Consider the following 15,647-nt stretch of genomic DNA (forward strand, 5'->3'; position numbering starts at 1 on the left):
CACTAATGTGCTAGGAGTTATTATGTCCATTTGTCAGATGAGAAAACTGTAGCTCAGAAAGGTTATGTAACATGCAGGTGATCAGTGCCAGTTCTGCCCTAGATCTGCCTGACTCCGGGGGGCATGTACTTAACTGTAAGATAGACTGCCCTCCCCAAAACCACATGAGTATTATTGATCCTTATGGAAGGCAGCTCCCCATGCAGAAGTGGAAAATACATATGTTTAAGTGAATAAAAGCCATCTCTCACTTGTATTTACACACACGTGTACATACACACATATATATGTATTTATACACACATATATATTGCCACTATGTGCATAGATTAGCTCTGGAAGGCTGCGTTGCTAAGGAGTTGCTTTTGGGGAGGAGAGCTGAGAAGCAGGGAAGAGACTTACTTTTCACTGTACACCTTTTTGTACCTTTTGAATTTGGAACAATGTGTAGGTGTTGTCTATTTAAAAACAATTAAAATTTTTTAGAAGACTGCTATGTTTTTGGTGGAAAAGATACTGGATCTAGGAGACCCAGGTTCTAATCTCATCTCTGCCACTGGATAAACTGGAGAACAACCAAGTTTATTTTCAGTTTCTTCATCCATAAAATGGGTTTAGAAATAGCCGCTCTACCTCCCTCACAGGGTCAAATGAGATCATCTACGCAGAAGCCTTTTGCAAGGTGCGAAGCCCCTGCACATTGAATACATTGATATATCGTAGTCATATATCCAGAGCACATCCACCTGCTCTGAGGACCTTGTAAAAAGCGGCGTGGACTTGAGGGAGATAATTGGCATTTTCAGGTTAGAAAAGAGGTTTGAATACTCAGCAAACGTCTGTGGCTAGAGCAGCGTGAAGCACCAGAATGAAATCTTCCAGCAAGGCGTTTGTATTTCCCCTTCTATCACCATCACCCCCACAGGGTGGTCTCACTGCTCTTGGGGTTTAAGAACATTTCCAGAGGTCAGAAGATGACCAGGAGTGAGGCGGCCCCTCTCCAATGGGTGGAGGTAAACATGGTGATGATGGTAGAACTTCCTGGTGGTTGGTGGTGCTGCCCTGTTGCTGTTTTCTGGTTGGTCAGAGGAAGGTTCCAGGTGCAGGGAAGCTGTAGCGTCTGCGGTGTCATGGGGTAGCCAAGTTTGGCAATCTCTGCCTTGGGAGTTCTATGACTCCCAACTCAGCCAGCACAGCTATTTTGGCCAGAAAACAAAGCCTTCCTTAGAGAATGTATTTTCAGAATAGAATTGGAGTGGGGGAGAACCCCAGGGGATTTTCTAGTTTCTGAGGCACAGGATGGAGTGGCAAGAGCCTGGGAACTGGGAAATCTGGGTTCTCCTAATATGCCTCCAAAAGTTTAAGTCACCTTTCACAGGTCCCTTCACTACCGTGGGCCTCAGTTTCCTCATCTGTAAATGAGGGGATTGAACTGAATCATCTCTTCGGTTTTCTCCATACCCAAGATCCTATGTCCTAGAAACTCTGCCTTGGGTTCAGCTCATGTTGCCTTTACCCACATGCTGCCAGCCCTGTGTCTCCATTTGACAGACTCTGGGGAGTCTGCTGTGTTTCTTCATCCCTGTCATCAGCATCTGGAGGCCACAGATCGGAGAGTGTCTATCGTGAGGCGTGGACACCCCAGCAGGGGAAATTGCCACTGGCTTCACATCACACCAGGGATCCTTGATTCTCACACTGTCCCACTGGGGTGGGAGTTCAGGCAAGAAACAGACCACGTACGTGTGGGTGCACGCTCACACATGTATGTGTTCATTTGCATGTGTTAGTAGGAGGGGCCAGGAAATTGTGACTGTGTACCTGTTATCCTGAGTTATACACTTTCTCCAGAAACAAGGGAAAATCACAACAGCAGTTTCAACCCATGCAGCTGAAACACGACACTTGCAACAGCATTGCTTGCTGTAGTCATGGGGGGGAGGTTCTATCATTTCAACTCCAGTATGAGTTATATTTAAGGGCTTCTGGGGTTTAGCTTTGAAGTATAATCAGCATTTTATTTATTATTTTAAAGATGTCTAAGAATCTTTTTAAAAGATTCATACACACACACACACACACACATATATATATTTTTGCTGGGAAAGATTTGCCCTGAGCTAACATCTGTTGCCAAACTTCCCCTCTTTTTTTTTTTCCTCCCCAAAGCCCCAGTACATAGTTGTATATTCTAGTTGTAAGTCCTTCTAGTTCTTCTACATGAGCTGCTGGCACAGCATGGCTACTGACAGATGCGTGGTGTGATTCCACACCCGGGAACCCAACCTGGGCTGCCAAAGCAGAGTGTGCTGAATTTTAACCACTAGGCCATCAGGGCTGGCTCTAATAGCACTTTAACATGGTTCCTTTGAAAAATATCCTGAGTTTCAAGCAAATGGTTTACACACTCTCAGCACACAACCATGTGTGAGTCAGGACTGCTTGTGCTTCTCTCAACTCTGGCAAGGCACTTGACTCAATCATGGGCACACAATCATCAACAATCAACTCATTCAAATAAAATAGAATAAAGAGTCCTCATTTTGTGACTTAATAAGTCTCCCTATGTCTTTGAACAGTAAGGTGACCAACTCTTACCAGATTACCCTTAGTTTTTGGGTTTTTTTTTGCTGAGAAAGATTTGCCCTGAGCTAAACATCTATTGCCAATCTTCCTGTTTTTGTATGTGAGCTGCCACGACAGCATGGCCATTGACAAAGGAGTAGTGTAGGTCTGCACCCAGGAACCAAACCCAGGCCACTGAAGTGGAGCATGCTGAACTTAACCACTAGGCCACTGGGGCTGGCCTGGGACCATCTTGGTTTTAAAATTAAGTCCCACATCTGGGGAACGGCTCACTCCCTGGCAAAACAGTATGTGATGACTTTAAGAAGAGAGTGAATCCTTTGTAGGCAGGAGGTTTGTGCTCCATTCTCCTCTCCAGCAACGTAGAGGCTGCTCAGGCATTTCCAAGCCCCTGTCCAATGATGCTCCCGAACAGCACGGATCTGGGCAGCCGTTCTCTGATAAGTGGTTGGAGTCACATGCAGAGGCTTTAACGCGTCTGCCTCAGGGATCTTGCTCACCAGGGCAAGCAGCTGTATTCCACTTCATGGTGTCGTACAAAACACAATCCCCACCACTCTTGCTTGAGTCAACTGTGCGGTCAGGGCCTGACCAGCTCATTCCCCAGGCCTTCTGTTAGCCCTGGACTCATGCTTTCTTTGGAGCATTCACTCAGCAGCCCTTGCCAGAGGTGCCTCCCCGCCCTTTTGCTCCTCACGTGCCTCCCCACGTGGTGGGAGAGAAGTGGGAGACGTGGGAGGAGGCACTGGCATGTGATCAGAAGCTCTGGGTGAACTCTCCTCATTCTCTTTCCCGGGAAGTGGGTGGGGGTGGGGGTGATCTGGATGTGTCTGGCTAAGTCCACTCTGGAACATTAGAAAATGTCTAAACATGTGCCAGAAACAGAGGTCAAGAGCATTCGATTGCACTGTGTGAGCAGATATCCACCTACGTGGGGCCAGCATCCTGGTGTTAAATTAGTCCAGCTTTTCAACCTCTGCACTATTGACATTTTGGGCAGAGTAATTCTTCATTGTGCGGGGGGACGGGGTGCTGTCTTGTGCGTTGTAAGATGCTTAGCAGGTTCTCTGGTCTCAACCCACTAGGTGCCAGTAGCACTCTGTCCAGTTGTGACAACCAAAAATACTTCCAGACATTGCCCAATGTCCCCTCGGAGAAAATCACCCCTGGTTGAGAATCTCTGAGCTAGAGCAGTCCAGGAGTCCCTTGTGCATCCGATCCTCCCGGACCTTCACAGTTTAAGCAACATGTTTTGATGCATGTTACATGAAAAACTAGTTCCTCAGGATGTTCATAGTTTTTGCACGGAGAAAGTACTCTGTGGCCAAGCAAACTTGGAGAGCTCTGTGTTCCCTGGTCCAACACGTTGGGGAAATGCTGACATACAATAAATCTTTCCCCTCATGGAGAGTTAAAATGCATTAGGATATTGGAGCCTCTAACACGTCTGAAGTAAAGAATCCTGTTCAACACTGTTTGACCCCGACTTTACTTTCTCATGGCTACCAATGGCATTGGAGATTCCCGTCTTAAAATCCAGGCACCCAAAACCAATTGAGCGGACCTTTCTTAGCCCCAAAGCCAAAATCCCCAAGGAAGAGACTCAGCGGCCCAGCCTTGATTGACTGTTTCAGGATTCCCAGACCAATCAACGGTTTCAGGATCAGTTAATTGTCTGTTTCTGTTGCAATTAAGAGATTATATCCCTGGTGGGGGTGGGGATGGGGCAGGTGTGGAGCCAGTCCCCAAAGAAGGGACATATTCAGCAGACAAAAAAATAGCTGCCTTAGTTCTTTAATAGTGATTTCCTTTAAAAGTTCTTTTTTTGTGTGTGTGTGTGCTTTTCCTAAATGCCTGGGCAGCTTCATCCTCTTGATCCTCGCTCAGATTTCACGGAGATTGGCGACAGCATACCTCAATTGCTGCGAAAGTTACAAGGACATGGAAAAACTTCCTTAAATTCTTGAATTCAAAGAGAGAGCTCGGTCAGGTTTTCCAGGGATTGGTGATAAGGGCCACTACAACTGGCAAGGGGAGTTGGCTATGGACGTGGGGCTAGAGCTCTTGCTATGATTGTAGTCCAGGTAGTTTTCCCTTTAGAGGTTTGCTACCATGAATAGCCAGGTGAGGAAGAGTCTTTGAGGAGATAAAGCAGCCCTGAGCAGAGCCGGGGCACTGTGATCAGGTGTACTCAATTTCTATTCTGAGCAAGGGATGCTGTCACTTTAAATACTGTGTTCTGGTTGCTAAGGAAACCAGACAAGTGGGTTGCCAACATCATCTTCAATCTTTATGCGAAGATTAAAGCACCTTGCTCCAGCTGGAGAGCAGATGGGAGAGTCATAGGTGCGAGCCACATCTCGCATTCCTGGGGGAGGGTTAGGCCAGGTGAAGGATGAAGTGAGACAGTTTCTGGTTCACGGGAAGAAGATAAAGTTTGTAGCTACTGTCTGTCTAACAAATTGTAACTATTTGCTAAACCAATCAAGTTAGGAGTTTAAGCCTGACTTCTAGTTTCATTCCTTCCACAAATTTTGTCAATGAATTGAAGTCAGACAGTGCAAAGTTTGGGATGTCAGTTATGGAATAGAAAATGGTTGCATTTTAGTTGGCCTGTTCCTTTTGGTTATTCTTATTAAATATCTCAAGCATATACAAAGTATAAAGAATAATATACCGCACTCTCATGTACTGATCATACAGCTTAAAAATAAAACACTATAGATACACCAGAAGTTGCCTGTGCATTCTTGCCTCCTTCACCTTTAATCTCATAAAAATGTGTTGCATTAAATACTTGTCACCTCCCTCTAGACAGGAATCATTAGTTACTAAACTTACCATGTTTTGAGCTATAAGTAACATAGGACCATTAAATACAGACTAACTCTGGGAGCCCCCTATTCTAGGGTGAGGCTTTTCTATTTGGGATTCGGGTTAGTTTTTCCTCCAACCCCAAACTCGGAACAAATATGGGAAAGTAGGAGTAGTCAGGGAGTCAGCGAGTGTGAGTGTAAATGCCGCACAGAGCATGGCTGCCTTACAAATGCCCATTTCCCTACTTCAGCCTTCTTTCATTCATTCAGCAAAGATTTACAGAGCACCGATTTTGTGCCAGGCATTGTGCGAGGCACTGAGGATAAAGCAGTAACAAAACAGCTCAAAGGCCCTGCCCACACAGAGCTTAGTAGGGGGAGAGAGATAAGATAAATACATCTGTAGGAAGTCAGAGCTTGATAAGTGCATACGAGGAGAGAAAAAAAGCAGTTTGGGGATAAGTGCAAATGGGGGAGAAAAAAAAAGAGCAGGTTTGGGAAATAAAATGATGAAGGGCTGTTACAATTTCAGATAGGGGAGTCCTGACTCCCTTGAGGCCTCCCTATGAAGGTGCATTTGAGCAAAGACTCAGAGGAGGTGCAGGAGGGGTGAATGGACTTTGCAGCAGAGGGAACAGACAGTGCAAAGGTCTTGAGGCAGCACCATGCTTGACATGTTCCAGACCTAGCAAGGAGGCCAGTAGAGTGAGCAAGGGTTGGGGGAGGTGTGGTAGAAGATGAGGTCAGAGGAGTAACTGTGTGAGTGCACGTGCATGCGGACCATTGCAGATAAGGAAGGAGGCTTCCTCTCTGGGTGTGATGGGAACCACTGGAGGGTTTAGAACAGAGGAGTTACATGATCGCCTTAGGTTCGTAACAGGATCCTTACGGCTGCTGTGTTGAGAACAAACCGTAGGACAGGAGTGAAAGCAGTATGACCAGGGGGAAAGGACTGCAACAATCCAGGTGAGAGATGGGGAAGACAGGAAGGAGTGAAAAGTCACTGGATTCGGGATACGTTTTGCTGTGAAACTAACAGGATTTCCTGACAGATTGGATGTGTGAGAAGGAAAGGGGTCAAGGATGATCCTAGGCTTTGGGTCAGTTGGTTCTGGACACCCTATACAGGGGTAATGGTGGTGGCAGTTGGAGCTGCTGAAAGGCTTCCACATTCACAGCCCTGCCTGGAGGAAGGACCCTGATCCAGCTTGTGTCCCAGCTGTAGCATCCCCACTGTGGTCCTGGGACCATTCTATATGCCCCTAACCACCCACCATGACATAATACTGCTTCTTACCACATGTCACCATGAAGGTGGCAAGTTCTCAAAGCATTTATGGCGAACCCCTCTCTTCATAGAACCATAAGACCATGTGTTTGAAGAAAACTTAAAGATCATCTGTGTAAGGCTCTGCTGGTTGTCAAGATCAGACAAGCTCTCCATAATTAAGAAAAACAGTATTGATCAAAGGCCCAGGAACAGGCTAAAAATGCAAAGCTGTCAGGATAGAAGGCAGCTCTGTGCTCTGTTGCTCTAAGGGTCTCTCTACTGTCTCGGCATACTTACTCCATCCGCTTTCTGCAGCCTCCAGTTCAAATTTTCAAGAGAACTTGGGTGATTGGCTTAATTACCACAGCCCATTCTGGGTACTAAGCCACTTTAAGGGTGCTGGCAGTCTTTGGCTATGGTGGCCTTAGGAAAGTGCCTAGCCCTGTCCAACTCATGATCACACTTCACCAAAGAATGGTCTTGCTGTTTCCCCAGGGAGGACCCAAGCTTTAGGATCTTGTAACTGACTCAACCAGTACATTCCTCATTGATAGAGGAGAAACCAAGAACCAAAGAATGGAGGGACTTGCCTGGTGTTACACACTGAGTAGAAGATGGAGAAACAAGAACCGAGGCCTCTCAAGTCCCTGTACTATCAAAGCACCAGGGCTTCTTCTTTTTTTTTTTCATGAGGAAGATCAGCCGTGTGCTAACATCTGCCAATCCTCCTCTTTTTTTGCTGAGGACGACTGGCCCTGGGCTAACATCCATGCACATCTTCCTCCACTTTATATGGGATGCCGCCACAACACGGTTTGCCAAGCAGTGCGTTGGTGCACGTCCGGGATCCGAACCAGCGAACCCTGGGCCACCACAGCAGAGCACACGCACTTAACGGCTGCGCCACTGGGCCGGCCCCCAGGGCTTGTTTCTGATGGCGCTCCTCCCATCCATATGCCTTCTACCATTGGGTAGAGCTTAATGCCTTTTTAGTATGTAAATCCTTTGCACTGTCTGTTCCCTCTGCTGGAAAGTCCACTAATACCTATTATGTAATAAGCCAGGTGTCATTTATTTTATTCCCTAGAAATAAAAAGAAGAACTGGGGGAAAATCACATGAGTATGAGGTGCTATTGGACATCACCTCAATTTTAGAAACTTTCTCTAAAGAGCCAGATAGCAAATATTTCAGGCTTTGCGAGCCATATGGTCTCTGTCATAACTACTCGACTCCGTCAGTGTAGCATGAAAGCAGTCACACACAATACGTAAACGAATGGGTGTGGCTATGTTCCAACAAAACTTTACTTACAAAAATAGGCTGCTGGCCAAGTTGGCCCACACGCTATAGTTTGCTGATCCCCTATCTAAACGATGATGGAACTGTTTAAACGGTGCATCTTAAATATTAGGGAAAGAGTAAAAATTAAAGAAATAGTTGTATCCTTTTTTTTGGCTATCATTGCGTTTGAATATTTGTAAAGCAGGAAGATAGATCTTTCTTACCTTCCTCATTACAAATATTACAGCATTTGTCAAAAACTCACCATTTACCTTACAACATTGGTTTTAGGAAGGAGAAAGCAAGGAAAAAGAGCAATGACAGGGATGATGACCTCTAACATTTCTCCTGATTGAGAAACCAATAATTTTCAAATTTTTCTCTCATTCCCCCGTAACCAGAGCTAACAAACAAAATTAACTGCTTCAATTTCAATTCGTTATCCCATTCTCAAGCTGAGAGTTTGCAAAGCAATGAAAGTGCTCCAACTCAGGTAAACAATTTTGATTGTTGAAGCAAAGATAGCCTGGGGAATCTGTGTGCACCTAAGCAGGTACCACTTTTACTCACGTCCCTCTTCCCTTAGGAGATAAGGGTGCACTCAACACCGCCTCTGATCAGAGTCCCACCATAGGAAGGCTATGGTTATCACCTGCTCCCTCTGGGTAATTCAAATCCATGGCCAAGACTGATGCTTCTGAGACTAAGCACTCACCCCTTCACAGAAACTTATACTACTCCAGGCCCCAAACCATAGCTCACTGACTTAAGTTGCACTCTCTTTGATTCCTCAGCAACTGGATAAAGAACACCATGCTCAGCTGGGAGCTCCAAATTTCATACAACTTAGTATCTTACTTGCTCCAACCCTCTGCATCCAGACTAGAACCTTGGATACAGGCAACCAGGTTATAGCCACAGTGATCCAACCGATTTCTACAAGAGTAAATGTCTTTGCTTGCCGGAGGATTGCCACATAATTACTCAAACAGTCACAAAGATGGGAGGAGTGGGATGGGGAAAAATGTAGGAATTGAGACTGGGTCCAGAATTGAAACATCTCCCATTTTTCCAAACTCTGCAATGTGGGAGCTCCAGCGGAGCATGCTTTAGCCCGTGATCCAAAAGGCTGACACCTGTACTAAGCCAGGTGTCATATTTCTACATGTCAGAAGAACTTAAGAGGGGGCTGGCCCGGCAACACAGTGGTTAAGTTCACGCTCTGCTTTGGCAGCCCAGGGTTTGCAGGTTCGGATCCCGGGCACGAACCTATGCACTGCTCATCAAGGCATGCTGTGGCAGGTGTCCCACATATAAAGTAGAGGAAGATCAGCACAGATGTTAGCCCAGGGCCCATCTTCCTCAGCAAAAGGAGGACTGGCAACGGATGTTAGCTCAGAGCTAACCTTCTTCCCTAAAAAAAAAAAAAAGAAAAAAAAGAACCTAAGAACACCAGAACCCAAGTGGAGCCAAAATGTTAATTGAATTGCTAGGATAATTCAGAAATTTAAAATGACTGAACTACTTAACATGTGACCTAAATGTCTTTAGACGGTGTTCTCTTTCTAAAATGAAATGATGCCGGTATGGTTCCTGAGTTCTGAGCTTTAACTCAGAACTAAGCACCTTTTACGGCAAGTCCCATGGTTCAGGATACTTCTCTTGCCATTTAAAAAAATTATGAATATTACATGGTAGCCTTTGACTGTTTTCAGGTGCCATGCACACCCTCTTCTGGTCAGTTAGAAAACTGATCACTGTTAGAAAAGGAACTCTATCAGGAGTAGTACAAACATTGGTCCAAGAAAGGGAAACATTCTGCTACAACTGAGGAAGCCCTTCCGTTTGTGATCACCAAAAATTTCATTATGAAAATGAGTGATCCTACTATTTTCTAACAGATGAGTCTACTCTTTTCAGATTCCCCACATTTTTTTGTGACATAGTGACAAGGTCTGGAAATACTCTAGGGAGACTGTGATCAGGTGCGTCTTGATAAATCCAGTCTCTGAGGTAATCAGTTCAGTCCTGGCACATTTCACATTTCAGAAGACACCTGAGGGAAGCACTGTTTGGTTTGCATATTCTGAGCATTTTGTGCTGAGACACAACAAAACCAAGTGAGTAATACCATGGACTTGGCCATGGGACTGAGTGTGAATCCCAGTTCTGCCACCTACCAGCTGTGGGATCTTGGACAAGTTATTTAACATCTCCATGACTCTTCCACCATCTAAAAAGCGAGAAACACTATTTCCTCACAGGACTGTTGTGAGAATTAAATGAGTTAACATCGGGAAATGGCTGGAACAATGGCTGGCACAGAGTAACTAGCATAAAAAGGAGACAGAATCTGTAGAAGCATTCTCCTGACACTAGACCACTAGGGTGGTCTCTGGCTACATGCATAGGCCCATGCCACAGATCACACCAACCATCCCAAATGGAGACTTTTACTGATAACTCCTCCTCGCAGATTTTACAGCCTTCTTTGGCAAACCCATGAGAACACTAAGCAATAACATAAGCTGGAATTTTCTTTTTTTCTCTATCTTACATGTTGGGCAAATCATGAATTCCTTAAATGCCTATTCTGAAAGGATACACTATATTTCAATAATCATTTTATTAGTTATGGAAGAATCTCCACTAGTATTTACATAGTGCAAAAAAGCTGTTATTACCCCTAAAATGTGATACAATTATCCTTCATACAGCAAAAGAACAAGATGAAAATCCCTTCATGTTATCATTCATACTAATTTTGCTAGTTTTTTATTAGAGCATTACAATTAAGACATTAAATTATAAATTCATGTGGCATATTTAGAAATTAAATTATAAAATAATACAAATACTTTTAAGATGTGATGTGCCAACAAAGTTTAAATTGTTATCTTTAATTAGGATTCAGATTTCAGATTAGGCAAATGGTTGATTCTGTGATGTGTGTAAAGGTTGGAAGGGGCAAAGAAGGAGGAAGATGTCTGTAAATAAATTATTTCACAGAAAATTTTTAAAATCAAGAAAAGATAAAGTTTTTAAATGGATAAGTTAATGTTCTAACCTGTTGGCACAACATACAGAAAATACTTAAATGAAAGAGGTTTTTTTTTTTTAAGCAAACAGCAGCTTTACAAACAGTAATACTTCTTTATAGATATATTAAAGTAACAATGTGTTAACATTTAACAGTTTTATGTTAAAGAGTTGAAAAATGAATGTAGAGTTCACTACTCATTTGCACATTACAATTCCCACCCCACCCACCTCCCCCAGCTTATTAAGAAATCAGACAAGTACATTATTTGGATATTAATTTCTCAATATTTAAACTATGTGAATTCCTTTTGACTAATTCTTTTCCAAATACTGGAAGCATATAAAATACCATCTCTGCAAAAATGACTTCCAGTCAAAGCCTTTAAAAACTTTTCAATGTATAACACCCATTATTTTTCCCATATTTAGTCAAAAGAAATATATTACATCATTTACAAACATATTTAAACCAAAAATTAAGCTAATATGAACATTTGTCTTTTGAGAAGTAATCTTCACAGCAAACAAACCTACTGAAGCAGAAATCTAGTTTTGGGAGTGCAATTCATATTGTAATTCATATACTTCCGTATTGAAATAGAAATTGAGTATTAATTATTGCCAGTAAAACAACCTCTACACACTAAGGAAGAAAATTACTATGGTTGTTATTTCCCATGATGATGAACCCTTACTCTTACCACTAAATCTCTCTCCAGGTCTCCAAAGAGCCACTCACCCCCAGATCCAGAAAAGACACTTTCCTAATTTTCACACCTCCTCCTGTATATAGTATACACAAATCCCAGAATTTATCTAAAGGAAACAAATGAAAAGACATTGTTAATACTTAGGTAAGCTTACTTTCAACACAGTAGCATTTCCTTTAATAAATTCTGGGTTGCCCTCTAGAGGTGACCTGTCGCATATAAAGGTGGCTGTGGTCCCTTGGGTTCGCTGGCAGAAGATACTGCATGTGCAAGAGCATTTATCGAACACCTAACTGACCACTTCTGAAGTCTAAAGCAAAACTAAAAATTATGATTTTCTGAAGATTTCCTCAACTTCTCTTGATACAAATGTCAAAAATCTATAATGACGATTCTCATTCAGAAGAGATATAAAATATAAGAAACCTTGGAAAAGCCACTACCGTCAAGATCAAGAGTTATCTGAATCACTGACACCGAGAAAAGGAAATTTACACCATTAAAAAGTATGAAAAGTTTTTAAGTTCACTTTTAAGATTGTCAGTAGTTCAAAACCTCTATCATTTCTTTAAGCCAACTAACACTTCTAAATGTGTAGAGCCAGTAAGATCTGCCACATATAAATCCATGATTACTAGTTCAGAGGCTTCATTCCTTACATGCTGCATTCCTCTAAGTACTGGATACTCTGTGCCTAAGAAGTCTATACTGGAGAACAGTTTAGACAGGACAGTACAATAAAGCCCCCTTTAGCACACTAATAAAGTTGATGGACTGACATTTTCTACACAGCAATTCTCCTAAACTTTCACAATTCACAAATACTAAATCATCAACCAAGAATCTGATCTCTCCAGTAACGAAATGCCAGCATTATAAAACATCAAAACTAGCACAGTGGTCCCAATGAATTCAGTAAAGAATCTGCCCAACTTTTCCCTCCTGCCTCTGTGAGGCAAGGCCCTGCCCCATAAAACCAGGGCAGGGAAGATACCCCTCCTCTTCAGTTCTGTGCCTGCTTATGGGAGCTTCTAAGTGTAAAGCTGGCGTGCATGTGCGTGTGCTGGTCAGTTGGGCAGGGGGGTGTTGGAGGGAAGATGGAAAAATGGGTAATTTGTAATTCTCCCACCACTATATAAACTTTCAGAGGTCACTACCAGGTGGTAACCGGCTAGCAAACAAAACATTTAACTCAGTAAGTTTAATTTCTCCCAAGCAGGTATACACAGTCCTAGAGAAGGGCAGGGATAAATAATAGTGATCAACACTTAATATCTGCACATATCTGCACACTCTAAATCATCTAATAGTTTCAGCACAATTAGAACAACTTTCTCTTCTCTTCAAAACTTCCTCTTCCAAGCCCTGATTATCAGGATACATACTGTAAGTTGTGTCAAGTTCCCCTCCCTGACCTCTCTGTAACTACGGTCAGCGTTACATGGCAGGTGCTCAAGGCTAGGGGCAAAACATATAATTTTTGAGAAGGCGAAACAGTTCTTCACTCAGGACAAGTTTGGATACCCGATCAAATCCATATCTCAAATCCAGAGGGTCCCAAATCAGAAGCATGCAAGAGAACACACCAATATAAGACAGTGTTTCTGGGTAGTTTACATGAAAGTGTGCAGTCAGACCATCAGTTACAGTTATTCACCTGTCAAAACTTACCTAACTTTATGTAAATACGACTATGTACAAGAGCATTCCTGAGGTAAGTAAGAAGCAAATACAAGACAGAACCTGGAAGGTCCTATCATGGGTGACTTTTCACTATTGAACACATCTATCACTCTCCACAAAGAAGGCCACCTCTCATCTATCAGGGTGGCTCCTGTGCCAGCCTAAGTATCAGAGGTTCTGTTTTAGCCCTTCCAACTTTAATCGATTAAAATGATCAATGACTTCTGAAATAAGCATGTGGGCCAAATAAAAGTTGCATCAATTTTCAACACAAAACACTTTGTGACTTAGTTACTCTCAGGCTTTTTTTTAGTTTTCTAACTCTACCTCCAGTTCTCTTTTAAAGAAGCCCAAACAACTTTTTGATCAGACAAATTAGAGGGAAGGAGGTACAGTCTTGAAGCAAACATCAGTAACTCCTTCTACTCTTAGAACCTTGATCTTTAACTTTCAAAATGATTCTAAATAGGCATTTTAAATTTATTTTCTTTAAAACATGGTCATCCTCTTTTTTTAATCAGTTTTCCATAACAAAATAAGCTAAAACAATTCTGTATTTTCCACACAGTTCTTAGAAAGACACTTAGATGCTAATTAAAAGCTAAGCTATAGATCATAACAAAACAAGTAAAAGACAGCTACAAAAATATTTGTCAGGAATTAAATACACATATTAAATTAGTACTAGACAGTGAAAAACGTTGAGATGAAGCATAAAAGATAATGGCTGCAACCCTTACACAGTAGAAGAGAGAGAGCTGCCATTTCCTGAGTTACAGATCGCGGGGTGTGCAATTACAATCGGAGTGCTCGGTGTGCTGCGAGCCGCAGCTGCTGGGCTTCTGCTGCTCCTGACTTGCTTGGTGGTCAGCAGTCCAGGTCTCACTGTCCATCCCTGGCTCCAGTACCTCAGGCGCCTCTGCTCCTTCTTCCCCACTTTGCTCTGCAGTGTCTTCCTCAGAACCATTAAGGGTTTTTCCAAGCTGCAGAGTTTCCATCGTTCTCTGGGTCTCAGAAACCCAAGACTCAATTCTACTATTAAGCTGTACTTCTACAGATATGGGTTCATGAGTATAATCTTCTTCCTCCTCCTCATCTTCATCATCCTCTTCTTCAAGCATGCCAGGTACGAGAGTGCTGGTGGTGCTGGTGATGGAGGAATTCAAAAGATCTCGGCAACTGCCATCCAAAGAGCCGGTCTCTGTACTCTGCTGAGAGGCCCATTCCAGGTCATCTGGCTTCACTTCCTCTTTATCGCTCACTGTCGATTTCCCAGGGTTTGTAGCTGAGGTAGTACTGCCTGCAGCCACTAATGATGGCTGCTTACCCACAGGGGCTGCGTCAAATGGAAGTTTACCGGGTTTTTCAGATGCGCTGTGCTTACAGGAAACCTCTCTCTCATTTTCTGATGTTTCCAGTCCATCTGAAGTTTCCACCATGTTTCTCCAATTTGTTTCTGCAAATATCATAACAGAATTTTTAAAAACCACAACACTGTTTGAGAATCATGTAACTCTTAAAAGAGGGAAGAACAAACTACAGAAATTTTTTGGCTCACCAACTGATGGGAAAAACTAAAAACCTGGTTTATTCTAGTACTAGTTTAAATGTTATAAAAGGAAGACAATTCTCAAAAATGTGCATTCAAGATAAAGAAAGAAGGAGGCAAAAACAAGTATATTAATGCTTCAGAAGGCAAAGGATCTTATACCAACAGGAGCTCACTGACGCTCATATATAAAACCCATATATTCATGAAAATCAATGAATTGCCTAACTTTTTTTTTGGCCTTGAGGCGTACTGGGCTCAAAAATCCACAAGTCACAGATGGCAGAGCCAAGATATACAGCAGAAATAGTTCTGATTTGACAAGTCTGTATCGTGCTCCCTCAGCAAGTTACCTAAGATCTGTCTTTTGGCCTGTAATGGGACTTGTGTTTCCTCTTATAAGCAAAGAAGCCATCCAAATATTTCTAACATTTGTGCAATTTTATTTTATAATATACATGGCTTGGCTTACCAAGTGACTTTCAGAGTTAAAAAAAAGTGTTGTTATATAAGACAATGGTTATAATCTAAATTATTTTTATTGACAGGAAGTCAGTTTAGAGCAAAAAATGTATTAGGAATCAGGAGACGAAGGACAGCTCTCCCACTTTCCTAATTTTTTTTCCTGTGTTTTATTTTTCTCATCTTATTTTTGTAACTGACATATAATATTACATTAATTTCAGGTGTACAATACAATGATTCGAT

General features: G+C 42.6%; 1 protein-coding gene across 2 annotated transcripts in view; it reads right to left on the reverse strand.

Annotated features, from left to right (window-relative positions):
• Positions 1-10,714: 10,714 nt before the first annotated feature.
• The window catches only part of SECISBP2L (SECIS binding protein 2 like), a 54,520-nt gene continuing 49,587 nt past the window's right edge, over positions 10,715-15,647 (reverse strand). For both annotated transcript variants that reach the window (XM_058541535.1, XM_058541536.1), the window contains one exon: positions 10,715-14,846. In XM_058541535.1, the coding sequence (XP_058397518.1) occupies positions 14,164-14,846 (683 nt within the window). In that variant the 3' untranslated portion in view covers positions 10,715-14,163. The remainder of the gene's footprint in view (positions 14,847-15,647) is intronic.

This window comes from Diceros bicornis, chromosome 5 (assembly GCF_020826845.1).
Source record: "Diceros bicornis minor isolate mBicDic1 chromosome 5, mDicBic1.mat.cur, whole genome shotgun sequence".
Classification (NCBI taxonomy): domain Eukaryota; kingdom Metazoa; phylum Chordata; class Mammalia; order Perissodactyla; family Rhinocerotidae; genus Diceros; species Diceros bicornis.